Below are 12,771 nucleotides of genomic sequence, written 5' to 3'. Positions count from 1 at the left end.
TTCCAGATTCTCTTTGTTTGTCACCAGTATGTGTTACTGTGTGTGTGTGTGTGTGTGTGTGTGTGTGTGTGTGTGTGTGTGTAGCAGTATGTACTTTTCATTTTTAAAATTCTGCTCTCTGATTGGCTGTCAGATATGATGCATGTTCAGATATCCCTGGAACAAATTCCAGGACTTCTGTAACCTCCTCTAGAAAAAAAATCTTCATGGGTGCAGAAATTTGTGCCTGAAACCGAAAAGACCCAGAATTGTACGACATGGAACTGAACTGGATCCCTCAATTATATGAAAGTCTGGACCTAGACCCACGGAGAACCGAGAAATGCTGGACCCAAACACGGCCCGAGCCCTAAGCCGAACCACGTTCACAGCTGTTTGCTATTAACAAGTCGATGTTAATTTACAAGTTTTGAAAACTAAACTATGGAAGCCTATAGTATTCTACATTAAAATGGTCATTAAAACTTGAAAATTAAAATTTAATTCCACAGTAGCATTATAATGTTAGACATTTCATTTTCAAAGAGGGGGAAGTGAACATTACATTAACATTTACGTGTCATCACGGTGTAAAGAGGCCAAAATGAAAAAGCTCGCCCTCCGTACTTCCTCTGGGATTTAAAACTGGGAGTGAGGTGCTGACTGGGACAGGAGAGCAACACAGTGGCGGCACAACACTGATTCAGCCGCACCTGTGCAGCTTGGACACAGCAGCTCACCTGTGAGGAAAGACAGTTGAGTTTGCTTTGTATGAAGTCTGTCAGGGCCAAGTTTGGGTTCAATAACACTGTGCCAGCAAATAAGAAGACAAAGATCTGTTCTCATTGTCTGAATGACAGCACACCTACATCTCCCTGTGCAGATATCAGATCATTTATTTTCACATTAATGAAGAGCAAGAACTCATAACCAACAGGAACAAAACACAGCTGTGAACTCTGCGCATGTTTCTGGGACCCTGCGCTTTTTCAGTTACATTCAGGTAAAATGTCTGAAACACTGCTCCTGTGTACAAAGTCGGATCATTGGAATTGAACACGCTGTCCGTCATCTGTCTTTCTTGCCAAAATCTATGAAGAAAAGGTTTCCAAACATCAAGCTAGGCTGCTTCTCTAAGTTATAGGCTTAATTACTCACACTCATAACTGTGGATGTAACTAGATATGTATTGTCCTCTTTGCTGGTGGGCGCAGGCACAATGTGCCGTTGATGGTGATCCATGGTAAATATTTGCAGAATTCATGAAAAATTGGAAAATGAAAGGTTGAAAATGTTGTCATTTTTTATTTTCAAATTGTTAGAGAGTTGTTTTTTCCTTTGAATTGTGACTTAAATCATGCTCGCATAAATGGAAAATTAGACTATTGTTTATATTTCATTGTCAAATTTGAATTAACATCTGAGTATTGTTCACTTTGAAAATGAAATCATTTATTTTTACTTCTGGACAAAAAGCCTCCAGCTCCTGTAAGTTCTTTGGTTGTCTTGTCGAACTGAACGTTTGAGATCTCAAAGTGTCTCAGTGGTCCAGAGGTCAGCAGACTGTGATGGTCCTCCAGAACCTTCTGGAGTCTGTGTTTGAGCTGAAGCTGTTTGTGGGTTTTTCTTCGTGTCCAGTTTTCTTGGCAGTAATTGAAACCTTCATTGGTCTACCTGACCGTGTCTCGGTATCAGCAGAACCCCTGATTTTCCACTTTTTACCAGTTTGAACATGACTGATCTGCTTTCTCAAAAATGTGGATATCTTGTAAATCCTGTTCCTGGTTTCTAAAGTTCAGGCAGGTCTCTGACGGTTCTGTATCCAGTAAAGTCTGTGCAGCTGTGCATGAAACGTGCAGGAGTCTGCAGAGCTGAGGAACTCACTGACAGTAATTACAATCAAACAGGTCACAGGTGTGGAAGCTCACCTGAACAGCTGTTCAAAGCTGTGTGCGTTATCTGTAATTTATCAGGCCAAACATTCAAGGCTCTGTAGACTACTGATCAGGACTGTTTGGCTGATTTCAGTCATCATGATGATTTAAAAAGGGCACAATCAACTACTGGCCCTTTAAGAGAGGAAGAGGATGAGCCGACACTCAAACACCCCCCTCCTCCCTTCCTTCCTCTCTCCCTCCCCCCCTCCTCCAGCACATTGTTCTGTGGCTCCCGGCGAGCAGCGGCTTCCCTCTGCAGACAGGCGGTCAGACAGACAGGCGGTCAGACAGACAGGTCTCCGCTGTGAACGGTGTCGGCTCGGAACGGGACAGTCTTTGTGTAAAACAGCGGGGCGGTGGTTGATCCACTGGCTGCTACATAAACTTAGACAAAGACAAGCAGAGACAGACGGACGGACGGACGCTATGACAGGAGGCGCGCGGCCCTGGACCGACAGACAGCTCAGGTGAGTGACAGTGGAAACAAAGAGTCCGTCTGTGTCTTTCTTTCTTTGATTTCATCCCTCGCTGATGCTCCCACTCCCGTTGTTATGGCAACCATATAATAGTCTGAGGTCATGAGGAGAAGAGGAGGTGAGGAAACATGGGAGGAGAGGCGGATAGGAGAGGGGTGGTCTTTAAGCTTTTCATGATGGTGGTTCATTTTGAGTTGTGGCTGCTGATCACGTTTCAGTCTGTGACGGTTTTAATAGAATTTCCCATTCAGAGCAAAAATAATAAGTTAGAGAAAAAGTCTTTTTGTATTTCCCGGCTGTGTTTACAAACATGTTGGATAAACAACCATGTGACCTCATCAGTATACATCACCACGGACCTGTCAATCAAACCGAGTGACAGCAGCTTCTCTTCCTGTTGTCTCACTTTCAAGTTTCTATTTTGATGTTATTTGAAGGCAGTTAATGATGCTGCTATTTTAGAATGATGCTGTGTTCTCTGATCCAGCTCCGGTTCAGTTTGATCCACCTTCATGGTTGAGGTGAACACCCAGGTATTTGTACTCACCCATGATCTTAATGTCCAATCCCTGGATGTTCACTGATGTAGACTGTGGGACCCTCCTGTTGTAGTCTGTCTTTATCTCCTTTGTCTTGCTGGCATTCATGTGCAGGTGGTTCAGTCCACACCAGTCTACAAAGCTGGTGATGACCTCCCTGTATTCCAGTTTGTTCCTCTGTTATACACCTCCAACTATGGCTGTATCATCGGAGAACTTCTGGGTGTGGCACCTGTTGGTGTTGTGTCTGAAGTCTGATGTACAGAGGGTGAAGAAGAAAGGGGAGAGCACTGTCCCCTGTGGAGCCTCCATGCTGCAAACCACCACACTGGACACACAGTCACGAAGCCTCACATACAGTGGTCTGTTGGTGTGGTAGTTAGTGGTCCACACAGTCAGGTGGCGGTCTACTCCAGCTCCTTCCAGCTTTCCCCTGAGCAGTGATGGCTGGATTGTGTTGAAAGCACTGGAGAAGTCAAAAAACATGGGCCTCACTGTGCTCCCAGTGCTCTCCAGGTGTGACAAATGCCTTTGGAGCAGGTAAATGACAGATAAGCAGGTAGATGAAGTTAAGGCTACTGACCTGGAGTGGTTGGGCTCTCTGGGGTGCACAGCAGTGGTGGCTGGTGAATTTTTGTCTTGGGGGGCGCACTTAATTTACCAAACCAAAAAGCGGAGTTGTCAACTCCGGACCACAAGAATTAATGTATATTATGTTTAAAATAGACAGTTAAATGCAGGTGAATGTTACCAGTTAGTGAATCTGAATTTATCTCCCCAGTGTTTGATATGTTTGGCTCCAGATAAGATAGAATTGGTCCACACAAACCCTTAAAATCTCCTTTTCCATCATTAAACAAACCAAGAATGTGTAAATATATTTTTTACTTCAAAAGTAAAAAGAGAATCAATTCATTTTCACAGCTTCCAAGAGAACCAAGTGCTTCTTCTGTCCAGCTAACTGTTTGGAACAACATGTTTATATTTACATACTCAAATAAAAAAGAAAAAAAAAACAAATACACACACATGAAACCAACAAACACTGAACGTTTTGTTTAAAAAAACAATCAGACCATCAGGCTTAAAGCCCAAAGTGCTTCTGTTAGCTAACATTTATATTAACAACCTTAAATGACAATGAAAACACAGCAAATCCTCATATTTAAGACTATCAAAGCAACAAAACATCGTCCCTTTGTCTAAAGAAAATAAGTGAAGCCATCAGGCTTTAAGCCAAACGTGCTTGATCACGTTGGTCAGGGAAGCCAAATAAAGCAGCTGCCTCACTGCGTCACGTGAGCCGAGACGTCTTCTCAGAGCAGCTCCGTGAAAAAGAGCGCGCACATCTCCTCCCTCTGTCTTCGACTGCTGTCTGATGAAGACGTCCGGCCGTCAGGTCCGAGCTCCTTCACGCTCAGTTTCTCCTCTGAACGGCGCTGTTTTCAGTGACTTCACTGACTTTTCTCAGTTTATTTACTCCTTTTTCGGCTCTCTCTGTGATTAGCTAATGATCTTGTTTGCTAATTCCTCCGACACGCTGCGCTCAACGTCACTCGCTTGGCGGTTTTGATTACAGGCTCGCGGTGAACAAACCGCTCGCTCTCTGCTGCCACCCCATGGCCGGTGGTGTGTATAGCGATCAGAGGGAGGCAGCGGTCTCCTGTCTCGTATCTCTTGTATTGAAGAGGAACGAACTGCGCATGTCAAAGTTATAACGGGAGTCAATGGGGAAAGATGAGTCCGCCCCGGGCCGGATATATGTCAGCTGTTAGTAACTGTGGACAACGAAGGACATTTCTAATCTGACTATTTAGTGCAGATTTTACATTTTAGTAACTCACTTCAGACTATATATATTATTCATTTTGCCTTTTTAAAACATAGAATATACTTGTAAATGTCATTTTAAAAAACGTTTTATTAAAGGAAGGGCTGTGTGATTCTACATGATGTGAGACAGAGGGGGGGCGGCGCCCTAGCGCCCTCTATCGGCCAGCCGCCCCTGGTGCACAGTCTTTGGGACTAGAACCCTCTCCAGACTGGGGCTCGGCTTGAAGCTGTACATTACGTAGTGCATACATTAAGTCCAAGGTTCTGTTGTCTCTGGTGTGGCAGTTAACATACTGGGCGAAGGTGGGGAGAGTGGAGGGCAGGGAAGCATGATTGAGGTCTCCAGAGATGAGGAGGAGGGCCTGGGGGTGTGATGTCTGCAGCTGTGAAACAATAGTGTGAAGGGGCTCATAGGCTGCTGGTGTGATGACATGCCAAAAGTCTTCTCTTGTCTAGTAGGTTGCAGTTGTAGACAGGCTTTTGACTATAGGCTACATACAGGGGTGCACGTAACGTTTTTATTCAGGTACTCAGGTGAGTACAGGGAGATGGTGTTGGTACTCAGCACATACACAGTGAGGCCCTAAGAAACACCATCTTCCTCAGTGTCCTCGTCAATGTCTCCCTTACTGTCTTCCGCTTCTTCTTCCTGCGTGACAGATAATGAAGATGCTCCTCAGTCCCTGGCTCAGTTTCAGATGAACTGTCTCCATTCACAGGTCAACAGCTGGCTTTAGGTCACATGTCTGTGCTTGTCTTTGACAGGTGAATGTGAATGAGGGCTGAAAGATGAGTCTGTGACAGACCAGCTCTGGAATTATTTTTTATTGTATTGAGATGTGAGACTCTCCCCTCACAGGCTGCTCTGCTTAAAGGCAGTGGAAGAGACAGTTAAACTGTCTTGTTAGTGTAGAGGAACAGTCTGTATTTCCTGTTTGGGCCGAGTCAGAATCAGAATCAGAAATACTTTATTGCTGACTTTACGGCAACAACTCAAAAGCTCCAAAACGCAGTTAAACAGGCAAGAATTTCTCATTTCTCACAACTCATCATAGACCACAAAAACAACCCCCGGTACCTCTTCTCCACCTTCGATATTTTAACAAGCACAAATTTTAATAAAGTTTTTAACATGCCATCTGACGATCTCTGTGAGAACTTTGTAGACCACTTCAGAACCAAAATCAAGGACATCAGATCCAGCCTTTTATTCCAACATGTTTTATCTGTTAATGCACCTGAATTGTTGTCCTGGCCTGATCGAGTTTTCTCCCAAGTAAACCCAACAACCTGCCTTTTAGATCCAATTCCCACTTCACTTTTAAAATCATTTATGGATTCTTTAAGGAACAGTTTTTAAACATTATGAATTGCTCTCTTCAGATGGGTGTTTTCCCCACCGCCTTTAAAACAGCTGTGGTGAAGCCCCTTCTGGAGAAGAGCACTCTAGACCCCAACATGTTTAATAACTATCGACCTGTATCCAACTCACCCTTCTTAAGTAAAATTCTAGAAAAACTGGTTCTTAACCAAATCGATGACTTTTTAAACAGAAACAACATTTTAGAAAGACATCAGTCTGGCTTTAGGATGAACCACAGCACCAAGAGAGCACTTTTAAAGATTTTAAATGACATCAACTTAGATAACAAGAAACTCACAGTCTCGGTTCTACTGGATCTAAGCGCCGCCTTTGATACAGTAGACATCACATTTTATTAAATAGACTCAGACACCTGGTTGGCCTCTCTGGTACTGTTTTTAACTGGTTCCACTCTTATCTCACAAAGTGATGTTTAAGCATGGATACTTGTTCCTCAGGAACCCATGAAATTAGGTGTGGGGTTCCCCAAGGCTCAATTTTAGGTCCAGTTCTTTTTAATCTTTACATGCTTCCTCTGGGGGACGCCATTAGGGGACATGGCATCAGTTTCCACAGCTACGCTGATGACACACAGCTGTGCATTGCTGTGTCTCCTGAGGACATGGAGCCAATTGATGCCCTTTTTAACTGCATTTTAGACATCAAGTCATGGATGGCAGGGAATTTCCTACAGCTCAACCAGGACAAAACAGAGGTTTTAGTTATAGGTCCTGAAGGCCAGACTGAGAAACTTTTACCAAAACTACAAGATTTTAAACCAACCCAATCTGTAAAAAACCTGGGCGTGATTTTTGACTCTGAGCTGACTTTTATCCCACATATCAAAAATATAACAAAGATAGGCTTTTAGCATCTTAAGAACATAGCCAGAGTCCGCCCGTTTCTCTCTCAGGCCAGCACAGAGGTGCTAATGCATGCTTTTATTTCCTGTCGTTTAGATTACTGTAATGCCCTGCTGTCTGGTCTTCCTAAAAAGAGTATTTCAAATCTCCAGTTACTTCAAAATTCAGCCGCTCGCGTGCTGACGAAGACCAGAGGGCGGGCCCACATTACACCCGTTTTACAGTCACTGCATTGGCTCCCTGTCCGCTTCAGGGTCAATTTTAAGGTTCTTTTACTAGTTTTTAAATGTCTTAACAGCCTTGCTCCCTTTTACTTATCTGACCTGCTTTTACCATATCAACCATCGCGGACCCTGAGGTCCTCCGGCACCAGCCTTTTATCCATACCAAAAGCCAGAACTAAAACCCACGGTGAGGCGGCATTTAACCACTATGCTCCACACCTGTGGACCAGCCTGCCGGAGAGCCTCAGGTCTTCAGAGACTGTTGATATTTTTAAACGAAGGTTAAAGTCACACCTTTTTAATCAGGCTTTTAACTGACCTTTAAATTCTCTTATGTTCTTATCATTTATCTTATGTTGATGCTTTTTATTTTGCTGTTTTATATTCTGTAGTATTTTGTTATTATTATTACTGACCCCCTGGATGGAAACAGGGTTCACCGGTGCCTTGGTTCTCCTCAGGTCCACTACCAGTTCCTTGGTCTTTGCCGCATTTAGTTGCAGATGGTTCTGCTCACACCATGTGACAAAGTTGTCCACAACAGTCCTGTACTCCTCCCCTCACCCTTACTGATACATCCAACTAGTCATCCTCAGAGGATGCTTCCAAGTGTTTTCCTCCTGCTTTAAGAACATCCATTTCTCTCAGTGGAGACTCTGTAAGATTGGAAGGTGGTTTTTGTGATGTCCTTGATCCATCAAAGAGCAGCCCCCTCCATTTTTTGTTTGTTCAATACTTTGCATTATCTGTGTTCCTCCTCTGTCACAGTATGTTCAGTTCTCTTACCTGCTGTCATCACTCACTCTGCTCACCTGTGCCATCAGCACTTTTTCACACTCAGCCATGCCTACCTGCCTGCTCACCTAATCACACACCTGAGGCTCAAAGCAATCAGTGCAGTATTTAAGCTGCTCTGCCACACTCACTCTTGGCCAGACTGTTCATTGTTCTTGTGCAATTCACTGTGCATTACTTGAGACTTTGTATTGTTGCTGCTTATCTGGACCTGCCAAGTCTGAGATTAAAGCTGATATGAGCAAAATCAGTGCTGTGGTGGTTCTGCACTTGGTTCCAAAACCCTCCCAGCTTCACCTTCCTGTCAACATGCAGCTCTGATGTTCATTCTGAGCTGCTTCAGTAAAGCAGAATCCTCAGCAGTGAAGTTAGAGAAAAACATCGCACAGCTTGTTATTGTTCTTCATTCAACTTGTTTCACCATTTAGCAAGCGGGCAACTGGACTTTTCATCTTTCATCTGGTGGATGCAGTCGCATAGTTTCTCTTGAGACATCTCTGGGGGCATCTTCTCCAGATCCTGTCTGGGACAGGCCCTTCAAGGTGCTACTATGAATATATCAGCACCATGCCCAGTCTCCTCAGCACCCGCATTGGGACTGGTGCCATTTCTGATAGTGGCTGAGGAGGCTTTCCTGATGAAATCCTTTCCCCTCCATTCCTATTCTTGGAAACGCGTGCCAGAGGATCGGCAAGTATTCAACTACTGCCTTTTCAGTGCCCAACACATTGCTGACATCCTCAGCCAGTGCTGGAGAGGGTATCATCGCGAGCTGCATGTCTCACCTAACACAGCTGATAGCATTCTCAAAGGCACCTCCATGGTGCAGATGAGAACCACAGCGATGATGTTGAGGATGAAGGTGCTGATGATGTGGATGGCAGCTAGCTGGGTGCCATTAAGAGTCTAGGACACTGGGGTGTGGGATACTTCTGCCAGTATTTCAGCCCACCTGCTGGTCACTGTATGACCACATGTGCCATGATCTCCCTTATTTGCTCCACTGTGCAGACTTTTCTCCTTCAGTCCTCTTGAAGTTAATGAACCAAACCTGTAAATAATTGTTTAGTGTTTAATGTTTAAGTTGTACATGTATATAATTCATAATAAATTCCATTTTCATTATTCACGATTTAAACTCTTAATGCATCAAAAAGATGATATATTCATATTGTTCATATTATTGATCAAATATCTAGGGTTCAAAGACATGAAAAAAGTCAGCTCATCAGGCAAAACTTAGAAAAGCAGAAACAGTTACCTCAATACTGTGGTGAAAGGAAAACCTTTACTTACTGCACATGTGAAACTGGAGGGGTAAATGTGTATCCTCTAATACATTTTAAGGCACAATCAAGACCAACAAGCAAGGAAACCATCAACACTTACCTCAAAGTAACATTGAAATAAATATAGTGTACACCCTGTTTATATTTGGGACACTGTAAAACATAAATAGAAGCAGAATGTGATGATTTGCCAAAAACTGAAGTCCCATATCTAATCAGGCCAGTTTAGCAGCCGGACTATATTATTACAGAGCCATGCTGTTGGAATACGAGCAGAATGTGGTTTGAGTACTAATGTGGTTCCTGTCCAGGGAAACGGGCCACTATGGTTCCAAGGTCAGGGTCATCACAGTCAGAAAGGGTTAAGCTGTGGGTACCAAAACAGGTCCAACTTAACAGCCAATCAGGGCTGAAGAGGACCTGAATAGTTTCACCCATCTGTCTGTCTGTCTAGGTAACCCAGCGCTGAGGTGAAGCAGCTTGTGATCGGTGGCTGCCATGGTGCCCAGGCCGTCATCAGGGGAGCTGTGGGGGCTCCACCTGATGCCCCCCCGCATCCTGGTGGACTGCTGCCTACCCAACGGTACAACTTTGTTCTGTATTTTGTCCTGTTCCGTCCTGTTCTGTTCTGTATTCTGTCCTGTTCTGTCCTGTTCTGTCGTATTCTGTTCTGTTTTCTGTTCCATCTTCTGTCCTGTCATTTTCTGTTCTCTTCTGTTCTGTATTCTGTCCAGTTCCAGGGTTTCCCCCAGAAAACTTGTTAAGCCTGGTGGTAGGACTGCTGGAGAAGCCTACCGGCGGCCCACCGTGTTTTTGTAAAAAAAAAAAAAAAAAAAGTGAAAAGTTGACAGGAATTTTGAAATTATGACTACTATGTGTTATTGTAAGCCATTTGTTAACAATACTTAACATAGAGTCTTACAAAAAGGCACAATCTTGAAATATGGTTTTAACAAACACACACAAAAAATTACAATTAAAATAAATAATATCAATTGTTTTCACTTAAGTTAAATCCTAGTGAATCTTAAAACAAGCCATTGCTGGTCACATTTAAAAGTAAAATAAAATAGCATAAATAAAAAGTGCAAACATGGCCAAGGGGTAAAAACAGGGAACTCTGGGTGAAGAGGGATGCTGTACTGTGTGACCTCTTCTACTTTTTGCTGCACCTGGTGCAGGTTGGCTCAGTGCAAGCAATCCGTCTGGGCTTTTTAAAGAACTCTTCCAGAGCCTTATTGTAGTCAAGCTCAGCCACAGATGCGGAGGCAGGCAGTTAGGCTTTTCCCCTTTTACTTGCTGCCATCTCAATGCTAGTGCGATGGTGTAGAGACCCAATATGTGCGTTTAGCACATCTTGCCTATAAGTTGTTCAAGGAGCTTCAATGAAGACTCTGGTTGAGGATCCTTGCATTGCCCGCTGCCGGTGGTTCTGACACACCCGTCAAAGCATACCTAAGAACGACACACAAAAAAGCCACAGCTATAAAACGAAGCGCAACTAATGCTGCGTTTAATAGCAAAATTTGCTAAACCAACATGAAATTAGTGAGCATAATGTAGCGATGGGAGGACATGCTGGTGTTGTTTAGCTAGCTTGCGCATTTGTTAGTGCAAAGACTTATGGGAGTGGTTATGTTCAGTGTTCATTGACTGTCGTTGTTTAATGTTCATGTGTTATAATGTTGTTTTCTGGTTACTATTTCCATGTCGTGTGTTGGGGAATACCATCGTGGTTGTTTTACATTGTGCCACCATGACTGTGACTGGCATGTAGAGTGAAGGCTTCAGTTAATGTTTGTGTTTACATTGTTTTTGTTGAATGCAAATAAACGGCATCTACCTGGAGTCGTGCGGTGTATGAGGCACGGGATTTGCCATTAATGTGACATCTCTGTCTCCAGACGCCTTCTTTCACATGGCTCGCCACATTGGTGTCAGAAGTGGGATAGGCCAAAAGATGGAGAAAGAGATCCAAGAGCTGGAGCAAGCCATTGAGGAAACACGTAGAGGCTTGGAAAACCTGGCATGGACTTCCAGAGAGGGAAGTGTTCTAAGCTGCCCTGATGGCTCTAGTGCACCACGCCCACACTGCCCCCTGGAGGGTAGGGGCACTCCTACAGAGAGATGTCTGCTGCCTGCTGCTGCTGATCGCCCCCAAGAGTCCAGAATGGCTGCTGGAGGCCCCCTGCTTCGCGCTGATCCACTGCCGATCATTGCCACTGCCACTGCTGCCAGCGAATCACCACAGCTGGTCCCTATGCCCAGCCTAGTGCATCCCATGGCTGCACCCAGAACACCAGCCAAGCTGCCCAAGTACAGTGGGACGACCCAGCTGGAGCCCTACCTCTCCCAGGTCCAGTTGGCAGCATGGCACAGTGGTTGGAGCAATGAAGAAGCTGCCATACACCTGGCCCTAGCTTTGGAGGACAAGGCATTGCAGGTGCTCCTTGACCTAGCCCCAGCAGAACAGCGGGACCTCCAGGCCCTGACCATGGCGCTGGAAAGGCGGTTCGGGAGACGATGCTTGGCAGACCAGAGCAGGGAACAATTGGCTAGCCGCCGCCGCCTAGAGGGGGAGAACCTGGGTACCTTTGCCGCAGATGTGCAGCTGCATGCCCAGCACGGTTACCCAGGGTTCCCTGCAGCTGCCCAAGAGGAGCTGGCCCTCCACGCTTTCCTGCAGGGGCTCACACCAGAGCAGTTGCGCCAGCATGTTCGTCTCACCATGCCCAAAACTCTCAGTCAGGCTCTTCACGAGGCTGAACGGGCTGAGGTGGTACTCTCCACACGGCCCCCCCAGCGGACGGTCCCCATGTTCCAACCACACGTCAGAATGACGGATTACGACGGGGAAGAAGAGGTGGAAGAGGTTTGCCGCGTCCAACCATCGTCACCACAGTTACAGCGACGACCTCCATCATCCAGGCGACGCCCATCCCGGCTGACCAACCGCTGCTACCGATGTGATGAGCCTGGTCACGTTGCCCGCAACTGTCCTGCACCAGCACCAAAAGCCAGGGCTATCCAGCCGGCGGGAAACGACGGCGGAGTGGTCGAGTGAGGGGACCACCACTCCGGCTTCCAACCCCCCTCCAAGGCCGCTGCACAGTGGTTGGGCGCTTGGGGCGCACCAGAGGACTGTACCTCGCCTGCCAGCTTGATGGCCAGCCCTGCCGGGCTCTGGTAGATACAGGGTCCACCATCTCCCTGGTGCGACCTGGCATCATTCCTGGCACCACTGGGCCACTTCCAGCTGCATGGACATTAACCAGCACCCAGCTAACAACGGTGACAGGGGAAAAGGCTGGCATGAGGGGGAGGAAGCCACTGTGTATCCAGGCTGGAGAGCAGAGGCTGGTGCATGAGTTCTGGCTCGCCAACATCCATGACCCATGCATCATTGGCTTGGACCTGCTGACCCAGTGGGGCGCTCGTGTCGACCTGGCAAGGAGGACCATCACCATCGGCAC

General features: G+C 45.8%; 1 protein-coding gene across 2 annotated transcripts in view; it reads left to right on the top strand.

The window, feature by feature from the left end:
- The first annotated feature begins 2,128 nt into the window (after positions 1 to 2,128).
- The window catches only part of LOC143316899 (phosphatidylinositol 4,5-bisphosphate 3-kinase catalytic subunit alpha isoform), a 29,520-nt gene continuing 18,877 nt past the window's right edge, over positions 2,129 to 12,771 (top strand). For both annotated transcript variants that reach the window (XM_076724694.1, XM_076724693.1), the window contains exons 1-2: positions 2,129 to 2,383; positions 9,753 to 9,881. In XM_076724694.1, coding sequence (XP_076580809.1) covers positions 9,797 to 9,881 — 85 coding nt within the window. In that variant the 5' untranslated portion in view covers positions 2,129 to 2,383; positions 9,753 to 9,796. The remainder of the gene's footprint in view (positions 2,384 to 9,752; positions 9,882 to 12,771) is intronic.

This window comes from Chaetodon auriga, chromosome 24, assembly GCF_051107435.1.
Source record: "Chaetodon auriga isolate fChaAug3 chromosome 24, fChaAug3.hap1, whole genome shotgun sequence".
In the NCBI taxonomy this organism is placed as follows: Eukaryota; Metazoa; Chordata; class Actinopteri; order Chaetodontiformes; family Chaetodontidae; genus Chaetodon; species Chaetodon auriga.
The sequence above is the reverse complement of the archived record's forward strand: the minus strand, read 5'-3'. Positions and strand labels throughout refer to the sequence as shown.